The sequence below is a fragment of the Poecilia mexicana genome, unplaced genomic scaffold, assembly GCF_051168715.1.
Source record: "Poecilia mexicana isolate PSO_F unplaced genomic scaffold, ASM5116871v1 scaffold_8, whole genome shotgun sequence".
Taxonomy (NCBI): Eukaryota; Metazoa; Chordata; class Actinopteri; order Cyprinodontiformes; family Poeciliidae; genus Poecilia; species Poecilia mexicana.
In genome coordinates, this window is record NW_028263377.1 from 11,832,677 (window position 1) to 11,845,654 (window position 12,978).

General features: G+C 38.4%; 2 protein-coding genes across 3 annotated transcripts in view; both read right to left on the minus strand.

Moving 5' to 3' along the window:
* The window catches only part of mapk8ip3 (mitogen-activated protein kinase 8 interacting protein 3), a 30,154-nt gene extending 25,878 nt beyond the window's left edge, over window positions 1–4,276 (minus strand). The window contains exon 1 of the mRNA XM_088008255.1: window positions 3,266–4,276. Within this exon, the coding sequence (XP_087864381.1) occupies window positions 3,266–3,565 (300 nt within the window). The 5' untranslated portion in view covers window positions 3,566–4,276. The remainder of the gene's footprint in view (window positions 1–3,265) is intronic.
* A 2,250-nt stretch (window positions 4,277–6,526) lies between these two features.
* On the minus strand, window positions 6,527–12,472 carry jpt2 (Jupiter microtubule associated homolog 2). 2 transcript variants are annotated; one of them, XM_015013811.2, is made up of 5 exons: window positions 12,312–12,472; window positions 10,413–10,564; window positions 9,724–9,839; window positions 8,469–8,505; window positions 6,527–7,894 (listed from the first exon to the last, which is right to left on the minus strand). In XM_015013811.2, the coding sequence occupies exons 1-5, from the start codon at window positions 12,365–12,367 to the stop codon at window positions 7,659–7,661; spliced, it is 597 nt and encodes a 198-aa protein (XP_014869297.2). In that variant the 5' UTR covers window positions 12,368–12,472; the 3' UTR covers window positions 6,527–7,658. The 2 variants fall into 2 exon arrangements, with proteins under 2 accessions (XP_014869297.2, XP_014869296.2); XM_015013810.2 differs by having other exon boundaries at window positions 9,688–9,839; window positions 12,312–12,471.
* Between the last annotated feature and the right edge of the window lie 506 nt (window positions 12,473–12,978).

Below are 12,978 nucleotides of genomic sequence, written 5' to 3' on the forward strand. Positions count from 1 at the left end.
ACCTGTTCAACCTGAGGAACGCTTTTAATTCAAACAAGATCAAAAAACAAAAACTGAAACAGAAAGTATAAAGCGTGTGATGCTCAGTGGTGAAAGCTGACCGGTCCATTAGAGGAAAAAAAAAAATGGCAGCTTATTTTCAAAACAGGTAAGGGGAGTCTCGATTTATAGACAAGTCGAGATTCTGTCTTTGTTTTCCATCATCCCCACAAACCTCGTAATCTGAGCCGCTTTTTGCTCCGGCCTCGCAACATTTACTCAAGAGAGAGTTTTAATGTGTTTTGAGACTCCCTCCATGTTTTGTCTCTTATTAGCTTTCTGTCTCTTGACCCGAGTCCAAGTGCGGCTCCGTGAGCTCCAGCCTGTTTCTTTCTCTCTGCTTTTATCCCGTTGTCTGCTCAAATCGGGTTACAGTGCCAGCACTCTGTGCAGCTATTGATTTCCTTGACTGCAACCGTGCCGACGTCGTCCCATCCCCCACCGAGCGCCGCTCACGGTCAGACTAAACGAGCGGTTTATCCGTCGCATTGTGTTCTTTGGTCAAAACCGTGAAGGAAAAAATAAATGCTTTATTTGGTCACTCATAAACTGTGGGTTTATCTTACTCAAAGCTCTCCAATATTTGTTGCTGACTTTGGATGCCACTGACCCACTGAACCCTTTGCCAATGACTAACTTATGGTACTATGTTTTTTTATTTTATTTATCTCACAGACTTTGTGAACAGGAAGAACCAATTCAAGGTTGAATGAGAATTTAATGTGGGAAACCCTCACCACTCGACCACCAGCTTGACCCCTTAGTTTCTCTAAGGAAAGGGTCAAACCTATGAGGAGAAGTTGCAAACTAAAAAAGTAAACAGCAACATTTACCATTTCATTCATTTCATAATTTCTGTTGGGTCATTTGCAATAAGAAAATAGGGGAGGGGAAAAACACACAGTTCAGTAATGAATCAAAACTCAAAGAACCTGAGGAGATGCACAGGCTGAAGCAGAGCTTAATTTAACTTTTTATCCGTTGTCTTACCTAAGCCCCTCCATTGTTCCAAGTGTTTACAGAAAAAAATTAAAGATAAAAGACATGTAACAAGTACTAGCTTTGATTTGCAGTTACTTATGAACATTTCCAATGTATGTCGCACTTTTCTTACACTAGTAAATAACTTAATTGCTTACTTGACTTACATTCTTTGGATCCGGCATTTTTACGTGTAAACAAACGGCGTTTTGAAGAGAAAATATGGATAGTACGTTTTCTGAGCTTTTAAATTACTGGGAGTTCTGGAGCCTCGGTTGCTTACGCCTCAGGTTGTCTTTGTTAAATTATATCGTTTGTATGTCGTTTGTGTAACTGATGTGTAAAGGTGAAGGACGAACTCCAACTCGGCTGTGTATTTCCTGGGTTTTTATTACGTTTCCCAGAATCTCTTTGTGAGTTACCATATTTACAAAAAACCGTTGTAGGGACCTTTTTAAAATTCCACGTTTTTCCCGCTTGCAGTTGCATTTTCACAATGAAGTGAAGAGCCCTGACATTTCTAAGTAATTTGCAAATACAGTATGTTGTATTATGCAGCAGGAAGTGGTTTAATTCAACGAATTTGTACTGAAAACACTCTAAACTTGTTAAATGAACCCTCTTAGAAGAGCCGGTGAAACGCATTAGAAGTAAAGTTGATGCTTGTATGGATGCCAGTGAAACGTTGAATTACAGTTAAGGCACTTTATGTCATGGTATTAAAAAATGGCTAGAGGTGGAGTATGTGCTTTAATTTAATAGCTTACATGTTGCACTACTGTATTCTTTCTGTTTTTCTCTGTTTTGTTAGAGTGATGCTGCTCTCCAGTCACTGCTGCAAGAACCCACAGACTGACTCTTTACTTTTGCGTTTGCATATTGAGAGCTGTTATTTTTTGAATATACTTCAGAGGCCTGGTGACAGCACTCTGTAAGTGAAGCATGTTACTAATATATCGCCTTTCTGATGGGGGAAAACCCAGAGAATAACAGCAGCCTTCTTGTCAGCCTTTTGGTGGCAGTAATTAATAAGAGGGGTTTGGGATTCTGCCCAGGGCGGCTTCGTCTTTTGGGTGGCATCAAGCAAACCAAAGTATCATAGAACTGTTCCATGAACAGTTTTGTTTTTTTTCTTTATTGCCTGTGCCGATCGATTATCACTTGATGCTGTTTCTGTGTTTTTGAAGTTTGTTCTGCTTTCTACAATCTCTACTACATAAATTTTGCATATATATATATATATATATATATATATATATATGTATGTATGTATGGCAATAAATAAATAAATAAATAAACCTTGTTAGGTGCAAAAAAAGCCATTATTTTATCAAAATGACAATATTTAGATTGAAACCTCTACTGTATTTATTCATCCATTAATTTATTCATTTTACTGAAAATGGGCACAATCTTTATTTTACGTGATAAAAGGTATAAAATAGTTTATTCAATGATACCTTTGCACTGGAACCAGCAGCAGATTGAGAAAACTTTTATTTTAAAAAAATCAACAGTTCAGACAAGGACTGATTTATTTTTACACTGTTCCTGAATGTTGGTATCTGTCTGATGTTGACCGATGTATCTAGAACATTAATATCTAGATTTTAGTGCTCCTGAAAAGTTACAAAGTGTTTTTTGTTAGTTTAGTCTTTCACCTTCATTGTAGGACTGAGTGTGTGTTTGATTGTGTGTGTTGGTAGGAGGAGGAATTCATCCATTCATGCAAAAACAACCACTGATTACAGCTGGTACAACTATTAACGTTTCTTAAATTTTGTTTTTTAGACGGTAAATAATAGACTTTAAATCCAGAAGAATTTGAAATTGTTTTAGACAGACACCATCAGAAAAACATAAAACAATAAAAAAAAATAGGTTAATTCTTGACTAAGAATGTAATTTATTTTTGGTTTGTTTGTTTGCAAAGTGCTGGAGGAGGTCCCCTGCTTACCCTGGGGGGCAGGGGGGGGAGCAGAACCAGCCAAGTTCATTTATGCCATGTACCGGCTCTGTCACTGTACAGTAATAACTACATTCTGCCTGTACTGTATAGGCTGTTTCTTGTAATACGTCTACTATTACATATGTAAGACTGTAAAAATCTCTACACACATAAAGTATATTTATGAATAATGAATAATAATAGACTGATGCCAACAGTCTTAAAATAACCAATCCTTTCCAGAAGGGCCGTGACTGATGAGGTGAGGATGAGGATGAAGGAGTGTGTGTCACCCACCTCCTCCGCCTGCTTACGCAGCGCTTTCTCCCGCTCGTACTGGGTGATGAGCTGCTCGTTGTCCTCCTTCAGCAGCTCCAGCTCCACTTCGTGCTCCTGGTTCTCGGTGAGCACCGCGTCCAGGTTCTCCAGGACGTTGACCACCAGCGGCATCAGCTCCTTCACCACCTCCTCGTCGTAGCTGTGGATGAGCCGCTCGAACTCCCGGTAGATGCTGTTGGCCAGGCCCGACACCCGCTCCGACATCACGGTGCCGGAGCCGTAGTCGTCCTGGTACACCACCTCGTCTATCTCCATCATCTTGGCAGCTGCACTATGTTTATCCAAACAAGACTATATAAGCCACAAAAAAAATAAAAATAAAATAATAATTAAAAAAAAAATGTTCAGGCCTGTAAGGCTGGACTGTCACAGTGTTATGATCCAGTCAGCACTTAGGGTGGGAAATGGAGGGTATTTAATCACAGTCTTTCCTCCAACCGGCTGCAGGAAGCGCTTATTCCATGTTCTGCAGATGCGCCGGTTACGCGTGCTGCTGTGTGCGGATAACCTTGAGCTGTAAACGGGCCATATTGGTTAAAATACGCTGATATGCACAGAGCGTTTATCAACTGTAGTCTTAGCAGGCTCTGGCCCCCAGCCGCGGCCCAGCCTTTGGCCCCCTCCCACGGAGTGATCCAGCCCGGGGTTCGGCCCTCTCCCAGCCCATGCCGAGGAAACGAAAAGCCTCCGACGATGATGTTGCACCTGCTTCTCAGCAGCCGCAGCCATGGACCCCTGCCATTACACTGGCGGGGGAGATAAATAAATAATAAATAGGTGAATAAATAATCCGCGTCTCCCGATCCGCCACTATAGCCGCGTTTCGCCCATGTTTTTCCTCCTCTTCCGGCGGGCCGCCGGTGAAGCTGCGTCGGGCGTTGATGGTGATGTCTCCCTTTGGGAGAGGCTCTCCCGGCCGTTCAGATGGAGGAGCCAGCTGACCGAGTCAGCCCCACGTCACGCCGTCTGCAATCAGTCAAGTCGTGGACACGGACAAGAAAACAGCTGTATGATTTCAAAATAAAAGCTGCATCAACGTGATTGTGTGGACCTCTGCTGGACGACTTAGAAACGTTTCTTCTAAAGACATTATTGCGTTTAAGTTCTTAATTATATTCCAGGTACGTTCCTATTTGCTCATTAAGTATTGAATTAAGAAGTGGGGCATATTTATTTTTTCAAAATTATTTATACTTTTTGACCTTTTCCTGTGATGCAACGCCAAACCTGTGTTTTCTCAGGAATTCATAGATCGACACACACAAAAACAGATAATTTTGAAGTGAATGTGTGTGGCTCAATTTGAATGGAACATTTTAGCTTTCTTGTTTCGACAACTTCAGCTGTACAAATCACAGTTTGAAGGATGAGTTCACTGAGTATTTAAAAATTGTGTGTATAATTTAATTGGGACATAAAATATATTTATCACTTGCTACTCCTTTTTGAAAAAAAAAAGAGGTTGCATTTAATTATTATTTCATATTAAATTCCCCCAGTTTGAGGATTGACATGATTTCTTTGTCCTATTTATACAGTTCTGTTTTTTTTCCCTCTATTTCCATGCTGACTGTAACAGGTCTAATTACATTAAATTGACTAATTTTCTTGAAAAAATAATCAGTATCATGATTTATTTTGATGCATATGCACTGAATATATAGTCAAGAAAATACTTTTTACTGTACTAATGCATGCACATAACTATAGTTTTCCTCTGTCAAATTAAGTCATTTTAACAAGTTAAATACACACATTTTTGTATGTGTGTATTTAACTATTTCTTACTTCTTCTTAAGTAAAAACACATTACAGTAATGCTACTCTTATTTGAGAAAAAAAATTATATTTTATTTCCTGAAGAAAACAAAGCTATGCAATTCATTTCAGACAAATAACAGGAGATTATACTTTTATTAGCCTTTGTTGCTATGAACTTAGTAATAAGTATTGTAATTGTAGTTTCCCACTTAATACAATTAGAAAAATATGTATCTAAAAGACACCCTAAACATAGAAAAAGGTTGAAGTAGTAAAACTTTTGTATCAGATTTACAAATATATTAAAATGGGCCACTTAATTATCTATATGCATTCATACACAGGTAGCCTATAGAAATAACAGTGAATAGATATTTTTTTTAACCTTTGCTTATCCCCATTAGTTTTATGTTGGAAGTATTAAACCGGAAGTTCAGATGTTTCTGACGGAGGATTACTTGACTTGTATCCGCATCATTAACTGATGCCGGAATCTTGGTCATAACGACCACTCTTCAAAAAATGTTCAATAAATCACTTTGTATAGCTGACAATAGGCACTACTTATATTTAGCCACCATTTTAACATTACTTACCCAATTTATAAAATTGATAAAGTCTTCCTTTGTAGATTTGCTATGTAGACAATGAAATTAAGTGCCTGTCAGGGTTTAGTTATTTAAACGCAGAAAACAGGAATATCTCATGTAATGTGTCGCTGTTAAGGTCTTGTGACCGACAGTGACTCAGCAGCCTTGTTCCTCTTCAGCTTCATTTTTGAAGTAGACAGAATGAAGCCCTGAGGAGGAAATACGCGATTTCACAACCATACGAAGATGCAAGTCGATCCAGTTTCGCTTGCAATCATTACTTTGTGTTGGCCTGTCAAAATAAAACCCAAAACTAAACGATGAGGTTTGTGGTTGTCGAATGTGGGAAAGGGACATGAATACTTTCGCTAGCCACAAGATTTTTGTTTGTTCTGAGAAAAACATGTCTTGATAGTAACTTCTATTGTTGGTAGAACAAACTTGCCTCACAAGTGATGCAAGAATCCCCCCTCCCCAGTTTTAAATAACCATTTCCTACCTGTATGGAGATTTCATGTTTTCTCTGGGTATAAAATAAAAAAAACATGAGTATCTTGGCTATAGAAGTACTCTGATGCATCAGAGTGAATGTATGGTTGCTTTTCTCCGCATCACACCCATGGTGCGCTGTCTAGGGTTTACGCCAGCTTTTGCTTAAGCGTCTTCACCTCATTGTCCAAGTCTATAAAAATATGTCCTAACTAGTTGTCTTCTTCTGCTGTAATCAAATGTAAACATATGAATTCATCAAATGTATGTCACACCCAAGTGCAATTGACATGTAGATGATTTTAATTCCTCTTCAGTGAAATCAAGGTCGTCAGAGACGCTTCCCTGTTCTTGGAAGGCAAACAAAACAAAGCTCAAATGCAAAACAAAAGTTTTATTTCAATACACAGGACTCCTTTCTTCTGCTGCACTCATTTGCTGCCAGGCACATCAAACAGAGAGGGGACAGGCTGGCATCGGAATAACTCGTCTGTGCTTAATGATGTGGATGAAAAAGGCGATCAGAGGAGCCCACCTGCACTCAGGTGGGCTGCGAGCTTGTTTAGAGTTCACACGTCTTCAGCCGTTTTAATTTAAAACATAAACAGAGGCTGACCCCCCCAAGCAAAAGGAAAGGCATGTTCTCAGATAATGCAAGCAACGAGGACAGAAGCAGAAAATTAACCCGCACAGTACATTCACATACAATCAAAACGGAATTTACCTTGAAACATTTAAAAGTCAATCTTAGGATTCATATTTGCTTGATTGTTTTTTTTGTTTTGTTTTTGGCACCCGTACAGATTGTATTTTAATGTCATTTTTGTCTACATGTTAGGCAATAGTAAATAAAAAAAAAAAAGATGACAAATGCTAAGCTAATAAGGTGTCTAATTACACATTTAAATGCTAAAAACCGTAAGGATCTGACAGGTCAAAAATATTGAAAGGATGCTAAATTTCTTGAAACATTTTGCACAAAACTTTGGTGTGAAAAAAAAAATCTATTTCTCTTTCCTGACTAAAAGGCAACATATTAGGTTTATCAATCAGTATTAGCTCCACAATATAAATCCAGGTCCATTGAGGTTAAACATAAAAATTCTCTCCATTTAATTTTGAAAATTTGATTTCATCCAATCTACAAACAACAAGAATAACCTCACAACTGAGCTTGAACATTGTTACAGTCATGGTGATTGGGAAATATCTAGCTAGCTGATTGACTTGTGTGTGATTGTATTATTGCAGGATTCAGTGAGGAGGAAGAGGAAGGGTGAAGAGTCAAAAAGACGGGACTGAGACAAAGAGTGAAAAGTGCAAAAAAAAGTTGAAAAACAACTAGAAATGAGAAATCTGATGTGGACAACAGCACCAACAAAGAGATCTACAGGCAGCTTGTGTACTGTGCAGATGAATTAACCGCTGGAGGTGCAGAACAGGAATGAGAGAGAATCAACAGGGAAGCATACGACGAACAGACTGGGAGAAGTGGTGTGTGTGTGTGATCATCAGTAGAAAACCACGCTGGACTTTCCTCCGGGGGGATTGAGGACCCTGTTATGAGAGCGAGGCTTGGGCCCCAGGTGAGGCTCGTGGTTCTTCAGCATCGTCTCGTCAGGAGCCGCTGCGGCAGGTTTGGGATCCGGACTGGCCGAGACGGCTGGAGGCTCTTCCTTAGCTGGAGCAGGCGCCGGGGGGGCGACCTCCTCTTTCACTGCTGGCTGGCTCACTTTGGCTTCAGGTGCTTAAAGGAGAAAAACAAAGTTTCTCAAATGGTGGTTAGCGACGAGGCGTCGCAATAAATGAAAACTGCTTCATGTCCAACACAGAAGAAACTAAGGTGCGATCATAAACGTCTCCTGCAGTTCTTATTTGAGGCATTTCCTTTACTTACTAGGGCGGAAAAAACAAATCTTTGTTTCTAAGACTTTAGCACTACTGTGTTTACAGTCTGCCTCAGAAACAGAGGGGGAGTTTCTACAATAAGTAGCAGATTAGTGGAATAAATAGTTTTGCTAGATTTAGATTCCTGAAAAGAAGAAAGTCTTTTCCATGTGACCTAATGCTGTACCATCTTTATTCTTAATGATAAATGCAACACAGAGCCAATAACGGTATACATAGGGTAACAAAAATGTAAAAACTTGGGCTAATATTACTATAAAGCATTCACTGAATTACAAGTACTGAGTGGATTGAGAACAAATGACCCATTTATGCAAGTACCAAGCACAGACGTGTAGCCAATTTATTTCCATATGCATGTTTTTTAGCAAAAATATTGCCAGCATTTCAAAAAACGGACAACATCAACTCACCTGGTGATTCAGGCTCAGGTCCCACACTTAAATTGTCCTGCAATAAAATCAGATACATTTATTTTATAACAAAAGGGAAAAATATTAATTCTGTTTCATTTTGATGGGGAAACCCCCCCTCCTCTATGTTCTTTGTGTTCTATAAAAGCAGGTATCATGCAACACAACAGAATTGTGTTGCATGACAAAGCAATAATAAAATACAGTTTGTAGTATCCAGAAGCAAATTAATTATGACAGAAAACTCCAGAAATAAATAAAATTTTCTTCAAATGTAACAAAGTTTGAGGGTACAACTGATTTTTATTTATTGTTTTATCATTTGCATCTTTCTTTTTTGTTGAAATACGTTTATTTTTCATTAATCTGATTCCAGTGACACTGTAGCCTAAGTAACGATTGAATAAGTGAATATAAGAGACTTTCTGTGTATTGGCGCCACTACAACAATCACTTCCATTCCATGCAGTGTGAAAACTTTAAATGAAACTAAAAGCTGAATTTTTTTAAGTAAGTAAATCATAGGACAGGAGCAAATCGGTGAAGAAGGGAAGACATGGTACAACGGGTTCAATCTGAGTTTCTCTTCTTGGATCCCCAAGCAAAATGAGAACAGTTTTACACCAAATCCTGTGACTGGCCACAAACTATCAATGGTTCAGGAGCTCAAGCAACTCTACAACACAAACCTAAGACAGTTGAATTACTAATCCTTTTTTATATGCGAAACTGATTTTTCCAAATTCATTTAAAATTATTATTAATCAGCCATGTGTTTCAAGTACTGAAACATTTTCTTTTGGATCAAAAAATGAAAGGTTCAACATTCATTAAATAGCTCCTCACAACAATTTCTTTTTTTAATTATTATTTGGCTCTCATAAACCCACAAGCTATTTTGTAATAACGTGGATAGTAAATTTAATTTTATTTTGTGTTTAGTCTCATTCTGAGATCAATTATTAGAGACAAATCTGACTTTTTAAGGATTGCATTTGAGTAATCCTTTAAAAAAAAAAACTGAGACAACATAAGTTCTGGGGCTGCAGGAGAGTTAAATGAAGAGTCATCGAGAAGAATCAGAATCTCGTCAGAGTAAAAGTTATCAGTAGTTAACGATAGCCAAATAGGGGGACTCAAAGCACAAAAAGGTGCTGTGTTTATAATAGAAACTGAGGTTTTTTAATCAAAGAGACCAAAAGGTGGGCTTCTGGTCTACCTTTGGCTTGTTTGGGTGGCTTCGGCTGGGGCTTACAACAGGTGTGCTTTCTGCAGTCCCAAATATGTTGCTGGAGGCTCCACCTGGAGGTACTGGTCTCTGTGGCTGAGATGGTGCTTCGGGTTCCCCGAATATCCCGCTGCTCTTCCCACCTGCACAAAGTATCAGCAAGCTGTGGTCACACTTTGCAGCAGTAATAAAGTCTGGATGACGCTGAGCTCTACGGTTAGATACCAACAGTGTTTGACAGAAAATGGTTTTATAAGGCTGCACATTTCTGTGAATCTGAGTTTGATATTTTTTCCCCCCAGCTTGTTAATTTACCTTTACTTTAAAGTCTCTTATTTTTGTTTTTATATTCAATCCTAATATGAATCTGCATGCTTCGCAGTGTCTGCCATCAAGCTGCTGGAAAACCTGAAATTATCCACTGACAGACATTAAAGGATGTTTCCATTTGTTTTTCTTCAGGTTACCACAACGTTAAACTGTAATCTGGGTGTAGAAACAAATTCGTGTCACATTGTGAGCACGATCTAATGACAGGAAAACAAAATGTAGACAAGTTTTCGACAGTTAGACTCAGCTCAGATCTTATTTCATTTTATCAGACACTTGACAGAACCCAGAGGAGAGTTATGAGCAGACACACAGGAGCTATATTTATACTGGCTTTATCACATCAGACTCACAACTTTCACACTTTAGACTTGGACAAAGCTGACCTGGAGGGTTGGAGCGTCTTGATACGTTTTGGGGCTCCTCTGGTGCAGCAAAAACTTTAGAGGCCATCTTATTGGACCGTCTCGATGGAGTGCTATCCTCTTCGTAGCCACCAAAAAGGTTACTGGAGCCGCCACCGGGAGGCTGCAGCACCCTGCATGGAAAAAAAACGAAACAATAACTCTTACATTACAGACTCTTATCTCATTCAGACATACAAATATTCCTTTACTAAGAAACCAGGACAGATAACCTTTTTATTCTTTGGTTAAAAGTTCATATCTCTAAACTAACAGACTGCTTCGGTATTCAGAAGACTCCAAGGTTAGAATTGAAGACTTCAGAGTTTAGAAATTTAAAAACGCTTCATTCGTCACTAAACATACTGGGTGAGGAAATGTTCTGACTTCTAGTACCTAGCACATCAACAGGAAATACACATAGGGAATCCCGTTTACAGTCAGCAATGCCAATCATCTAAACTGCAACAACCATGCTGATGCTGAAAACAGTTTAAATGTCAATCCTGTGTGTTTTCTTCTCTTCCTTAATAATTTAATCGTGTTTAACAGTATAAACACCACTGTTCCATAACCTGGAGTGTATTACTGTATTAGTAGATGACCAGTGAGATGGTAAAAATCAATGTTTTTTTTTTTAATTTTTTATAATACTATAAATACTTAATTACCAAAGCAATTAACATTTCATTTTCCCCATTAGGTAAAAACCTATTTTGAAGGCTCTCCTTCAAAATGAACTGATCAGCTAAAATTCATATTTATGTGATGGAGCTTTTAAAAAAAAAAACAGATTTCAGATCAGAAATGGGACATAGAATCTCATAGTTGAATCTTTGAAAAGTGGTTCTACCGCTCAGCCATACCTCCAGTTTTTCCATTTCTTGTGCCAGAATTGGCAGTGAAAACAAGAACGACTGGTGCAAAGCAAGCACAGGCTCCATGTCATGCTCAAACTGCTGTTTTAAACCTTTTTTTGTTATTGTTGTCAAAATAAAGAATGTGTGCTCAAGTTGTAAAAAAAAAAAAAAAAAAAAACAATTTACTTTAGAAATTATTTTTTGTCTTTTAGGAAATGGAGAATGGGATCTGAAAACACAAATGCTTTCACATGCTTATACAGCTCTGAAAAAAAGAAAGACTAAAAGCAAACTATATTTTCAAGAAGACACTGGGACTCTGGTTGACCCTAAAAAGTAGTGAGTAGTTATTTTCAGGATGGATCTGGTTAAACAGCCACAAAATAATGTATTTTTTTTTTAAAATAAGTATAGACATAAACAGTATGTAATCTGCCTGTATAATGTGGCAGCCAAACATACTGCAAGCGCAGCCAAATTACATGCTATTTGATTATATGTGCTGGGGGATAAAGCTGTATGCATGAAAACATTTTTTTTTTAGTTTGACAATATCTCTTTAAAACAGGACACAGCTACCTTGCAGTCAACTGTTTCGTGAAGTTGACCGCATAGCTGATGTTTTCGAATGATAGTAAAAGAAGAAGAAAAAAAAACACTCCTGAGTAACAAGAGCAATGTGACCACGCCGCTGTTATTGGTGAATACAAAGACGAGCAGTCTGAAGAGCATTTCCCACTTCCGCAGGGACAGACAACGCCTGAGAGGCTAGCTTGAAGGCTATCTTGACTCTTGAGTTTAACTTAAAAAATAATACTTGTACTTATCAAGCTGGGTAAATGGTCATATTACATTATGTGAAATTACCCTGGTAAAAAAATATATTTACAGCCTCATGTTTGAAGAAATTAGCAAGTGACGTTGCAAGAAAGCGAAAAACGTTACCCGACAACGTTTATCAACAGTCAAAATAAGCCTCTATCTTTCGGCTAAACTAGCCGTTAGTGGGCATTATAGTCACCTGGAACTTGGTTTTCCACCACTATCCAATCCTTGAAACATGTTCGTCGAAGTCATAGTGGTTTTGTTTGAACTACGTCAAGTTTAAGAAGGAAACTTCTTCAGTTCGCCACCTAGACGACCAATAACTTCGCCCCCTGTCTGCACTGCAGCCAACAAAAGTCCCGAAGAATTTAACTCCACCCAGCTGTGACGCAGAGCGTTATTATTGGTCAGCGGTCAACTGAGCAGCAATAGGGTTTGCTTGGTTTTGTCACCCTGAGAAGAAAATGCAGGCGACTGGCGGAGTCTAATTTCCTAAGACACAATTGCTTATTGTATTTTTATAAGTTTTACATATTCGAAAAGTTGATACTTCAGTAGCTTCTTGACCCTGCAGAAACGACACTTATACGTGTCCACTGTTATTGAGAGTGGCAAGTTCGCTTCGGAAACCAATGTTTTTGAGGAAATAACCTTACAAAGCTCTTTACCATATGCACTACAACCTATGCTAAATTGCTTATATATATTTTTTATATTTACGTAAAGGTGTCTGCCATATTGTGAGTGGCAAGATCCCCTTGGAAAAGCTATTTTTTTCAAGGCACTTATACTTAAACTGTCTCATATGTGTAAACAGAAAAAATGAAACTTACAGTAATTTGAGTTCGACATAATCATAAAAC

What these genes read in the sequence shown, in the direction of transcription:
- jpt2 (XM_015013810.2), bottom strand. Translation starts at nt 12,367, where the DNA reads ATGACTTCGACGAACATGTTTCAAGGATTGGATAGTGGTGGAAAACCA. An exon ending in AAGACGCTCCAACCCTCCAG is followed by an intron (nt 9,840 to 10,412) that starts GTCAGCTTTGTC and finishes TACTTTGTGCAG; the next exon opens with GTGGGAAGAGCAGCGGGATA. An exon ending in GCCACCCAAACAAGCCAAAG is followed by an intron (nt 8,506 to 9,687) that starts GTAGACCAGAAG and finishes ATTTTATTGCAG; the next exon opens with GACAATTTAAGTGTGGGACC.